General features: G+C 41.7%; 1 protein-coding gene across 1 annotated transcript; it reads right to left on the minus strand.

Annotated features, from left to right (window-relative positions):
• Window positions 1-2,967: 2,967 nt before the first annotated feature.
• Window positions 2,968-3,168, minus strand: LOC126084313 (mitochondrial pyruvate carrier 1-like). The gene has a single exon (XM_049898824.1). The coding sequence runs from the start codon at window positions 3,166-3,168 to the stop codon at window positions 2,968-2,970; it is 201 nt and encodes a 66-aa protein (XP_049754781.1).
• Window positions 3,169-4,350: the final 1,182 nt, after the last annotated feature.

Raw genomic sequence — 4,350 nt, forward strand, 5'->3', positions numbered from 1 at the left:
TCCCCAACTCTCTGCCTGCTTCCCTTTCCTTTTATCTCTTGTAGGATAAAAGGTGGTGAAAGCCACACCCCAGGGAAACGCCCTTTATGTTGGATCAGGAGTGTGGCCTGAGCAAGGCTGTTATATCCCACCCTAATCCTCTTTAACCATAGGCAGAGATTATGATTTATAACACATAGGAAAAATCACACAATGGAGGACAACCACACAATTTGACACATATTTTTGGGGGATACAACTCAATCCATTACAACTAGGTTAGGGGAACATTGTTGAAGGGTATATGAGTACTCTCTGTACTGATTTACAAATTTTCTTTAAATCTAAAATCTGAGAAAAAAGTTTAAAAAATATTAAAAAAAAAACCTTTCTAGACCTCAGTTTAGAGGTGGCATTAAGAATATACGACCACATAAAAGTACACAAAACCTTCTATGATCTTGTTTAGCATTCTACAGTTTCCACTTTAAAAATCAATGGGCTTATTTCCATAGTTCCACTTTTTTTTTTTTAATGATGAGATAAAAGGGAAGGCTTTAAAGTGAGATTTGTAAGCTCTTCTCTTCAAGTAACAGATTGTGGGTGTAGAGAGCTTTTATTCCCTATAAATGAAAAGCCAAATTAGATATAATCATCACGAGATTTTATCTGTTTAACTTTAATTTCGAAAGTACTAGAGGCATGTTTCTATGCTGAGTAGAATCTTGAACAGATAGATGTAACTTACGGAACTGGATCTGGTGAAGATCACATTGAGGCAAGTCAGCAGTTACTATTTTAATGCTTCTCATCGACTTGAACTTTGGCATGGTGTTTCTTATTTCTTTTCATTTATCCGGTTGTTTATCATGAATATAAATTAAATAATGTACTCCTAACAAAACAGCAATTTTAAAAATTATGATAGCACCAACATTAAGCTGAGTGAGAGATCGACTAAATAATTGTCATCAGCAATGTCATTTTATTTAAATTTTAGTAAAAAAAAAAAATCAAACACGTTGCCTGCAAGTCGATTCCGACTCACAGCTACCCTATAGGACAGGGTAGAACTGCCCCATAGGGTTTCCAAGGAGCACCTGGTGGATTCAAACTGCTGACCTTTTGGTTAGTAGCCAAGCTCTTAACCACGGCACCACTAGGGCTCCTAAGTTTTACTGACTGCTCCAAATTCTTATTTCCTAAGTATTCAGAGGTCCTCTAATCATTCCATTTTAAATAAAAAAAGTAATTTTTCCATTGTTTGATTTTTTAGAAAATACACATTAGAATAGGTGACATTGCTGACTTAACATCTCCCCCTGAATAATGTAAGATCCTTATATGTTTGCAAACCAGTGTTGGAAGAGTGAAGACATTTTACAGCAGTTTTTTCCCACCCAGTTGACGTCCTTTCATGTCTCATTGGCCACAATTGTGTGGCTTTTCCATTTCTGAGTGGATCACCAGTAGTGAACTAATATACCAGTCTAGAATTGATTCCTGAATTGAGAATAAGGCCACTTTTCCAGAAAGCTGGATACTTGAATAAACCTAGTTTGTGTTGACAAGGAAGACTGGGCTAATGTGTATTGAGTGGGCAGCCCACTGTGTCTAGTAAAAATGTCCTTTCCTCAAAGGAATTTAAATTTGCAAAATTTCACTGGGGTGGGATGGGGTAATGGTTTGGATAAGGAACAAGAGAAGTGAAATTCAGTACTATACGGAAAATAAAGCCAAGATTCAATGAGTGTACCCCAACTAGAAAGATAGCAGCTGATATCATCAGAGATGGCTGCCTGGAAAAGGTAGCACATGGGTTGGAGGGGTATGAGGTGGCAGGGGTCAAGATGGGTGAGATCATAAAGGGCCTCGAATCCTATGCCAAAGAGTTTGTGCACCACCCTAGAATTGGTGGGAAGTAGCTGAAGGATTTTAAACACCTAAGGGATTTGATGAGATTTGCTTTGACGGAAGACCGCGCAGGTAACCGTGAAGCAAGGACAGACAGCTCCTGCTTCTGACATTTTTTGCTCTTCATTATCTGACCTTCTTATTTAACACTTAGCATTCATGTACTGATAAAGTGAGCTAGTTCTCATGTGTGAGGGGAAAAGAATCTTATCTCCTGAACTGCATTATAAATTCCAGGAAAGCAGAAATTGCCATTTACTCTGTTATATGCCTCTCAATACATGTTACAGTGACTAGCTTCCAGAAAGTGCTCATACTGTTGTCATTTGTTAACTGGTTCCTTCTCATTCCATCTGCAAAGGTGCACTAACCATGACTCTGGATGGTTGGTGATATATGCTGGAAAAAGGGGTGGGAGCTGGACTCAGCCAGATTAGGGTTTGGAATGATTATTATCTCTCCTTTTCAGACTTTTAAGGATTAAATATGATATTTCAGGGAAAGTACCCACATATTGGGGCATGCATGAATTGAAACGTATTTTATTTAAATCTTTGATTATTATTATTATTTACTTTACAAATATTTAAATCATTTATTGTCATTAAGTTACAGCATTTCAATATACACACTGCATGGAAATACACAGATAACTTTTTCCAACCCTGGGAATAAGATTTAAGGTACGTGGTGAGCTATTGGTTGTCTCATGATCATTAAAGTCAAAAATTCCAAGTGCTAGTAGTGACAAATTTTGTTTTCCTCAGTTTTCATTAAGTAAATTCTAACAGATAATATACATATTACTGCAGCTAAAACCATCATTGGGAATTATCAACTTGCTTGCATATTTTGAGCTACTCTTTATGAAGAGAAGTGAAATATTCAGTACCTGTAAGGCAGCAGAGAGTTGGTTTAGGCACTCTCAGCTATTTCTAGACAAACAGCCTGGCTAGGAGAAACAGCACCCAGCCTGGTTTTCCGCGGCGAGACTATTCGCGATGTGGAATCTGTCATGTGGCAGTGGCGGTGGCAATGCTGTCCCTCCGGAGAGCAGGCCCTCACTGTTCGTTGCTACGCGGATGCCTTTTTACTCATCCTGTGTCTGATGAGCCGACTTCCCTGGATGAGCTGGGCCACCTCGTTGGTCGCGTGGCACGCAAACAGAAGCCAGTTCCGAGACTGGACCTTGTAGGCGAATCTCATGAACGTCAGAGAGTAACAGCAGAGAGCAAAAGTCATCCGACCACTGATAGTCTCTGGGGACTTCTTCATGTCATTGATGGCAGCAATGGGAAGGACCTAGTTGGCTATGGATCCCCAGAAGTGGGTGCCGAGATTGGGAAGAGCCTGCCTGACGTTGTCTTCTTTATTTAGGCTTCCTTCTCTTTTGTGAAAGAGTGCAGGGCAGTGAGCAGGAAGCCTCAGGAAGGGAGGGGACCCGATGCGCGATGCAGACTCACTGGTCAGATGGATCATAACTGCGCATTAGGGCCCAAGTCATGCATATTCAGTGAGGTTCCAGTGTCTAGGAGACCCAGGACCTGGGAACACTCTCTTTGGGGCCTCCTGGATGCTTGAGAACATCCATGCATGGGAAAAGGATCAGCATGTCCCCAGGGACAATGGAGTCCATGGGGGGACCTCTCCCAGATCTTGGCTGATGCATGTCTATGCTAGTACCCCATCTGGTTATAATGAATAGGTAACTGTAAGTATACACAGCAGTCTCTGAATTTTGTGAGCTGTTATAATTAACAAACCCACAGAGGGTAATGAACCACAGAGCCTGGCAGGACACAGTCAATTTGTGTAGTCTCAGCTCTAGGTGGCTGTGTGATAGTCAATGAAGAAAGAACTTTCTAGCCTGTGACCTCGTCCCAGGGGACTAGAAAGGAAGGGAGGCCACGGGTCTGAGGTACAGGAAGCTGTGCAGGCTCCTGAGCTGCTGCTCCTCCCCATGACCCAGCTCAGGATGGCTGGGGATGAAGTCTGATCTAATTCTGGGTCGTTAGGGTGGGAAAGAGGAATTGCTATCTAAGTGGCTGGTGACAGGGAGTGGAAATGTGGCAAACTGAGGCCTGGATTCACTTTCTGCTGGGAAGTGGCTTCATGCTGATCCTGCTGCGAAGTTAGTGGTAAAGGTGGGGTTTGCCCACCTGTCTTTTTTACAGCGCAGCTTGCCGTCCCGTCTTCCTTGTCGTACCTCACCATTAGGAAGTCTCCTTATACAAGAAGAAAACATCAATAAAAAGCTAACATAACATGCAAAGCCACAAGGACGTTAACTGCAGGGACTAAGAACATATTTTCAGATTACTGCTTTGCTTTTTTTTTTTAGGGGCCTTGTGGTACAGTGGTTAAGTGCTCTGCTGCTAACTGAACTATTAGTGTTTCAAGCCTATCAGCTGCTCCATGGAAGAAGGATGTGACAGCTTCCGAAAAGATTATAGCATT

The sequence above is a fragment of the Elephas maximus genome, chromosome 10 (genome assembly GCF_024166365.1).
Source record: "Elephas maximus indicus isolate mEleMax1 chromosome 10, mEleMax1 primary haplotype, whole genome shotgun sequence".
Classification (NCBI taxonomy): domain Eukaryota; kingdom Metazoa; phylum Chordata; class Mammalia; order Proboscidea; family Elephantidae; genus Elephas; species Elephas maximus.

Bases quoted from the DNA above. Each gene is read 5' to 3' on its own strand.
- LOC126084313 (XM_049898824.1), bottom strand. From the start codon at position 3,168: ATGAAGAAGTCCCCAGAGACTATCAGTGGTCGGATGACTTTTGCTCTC.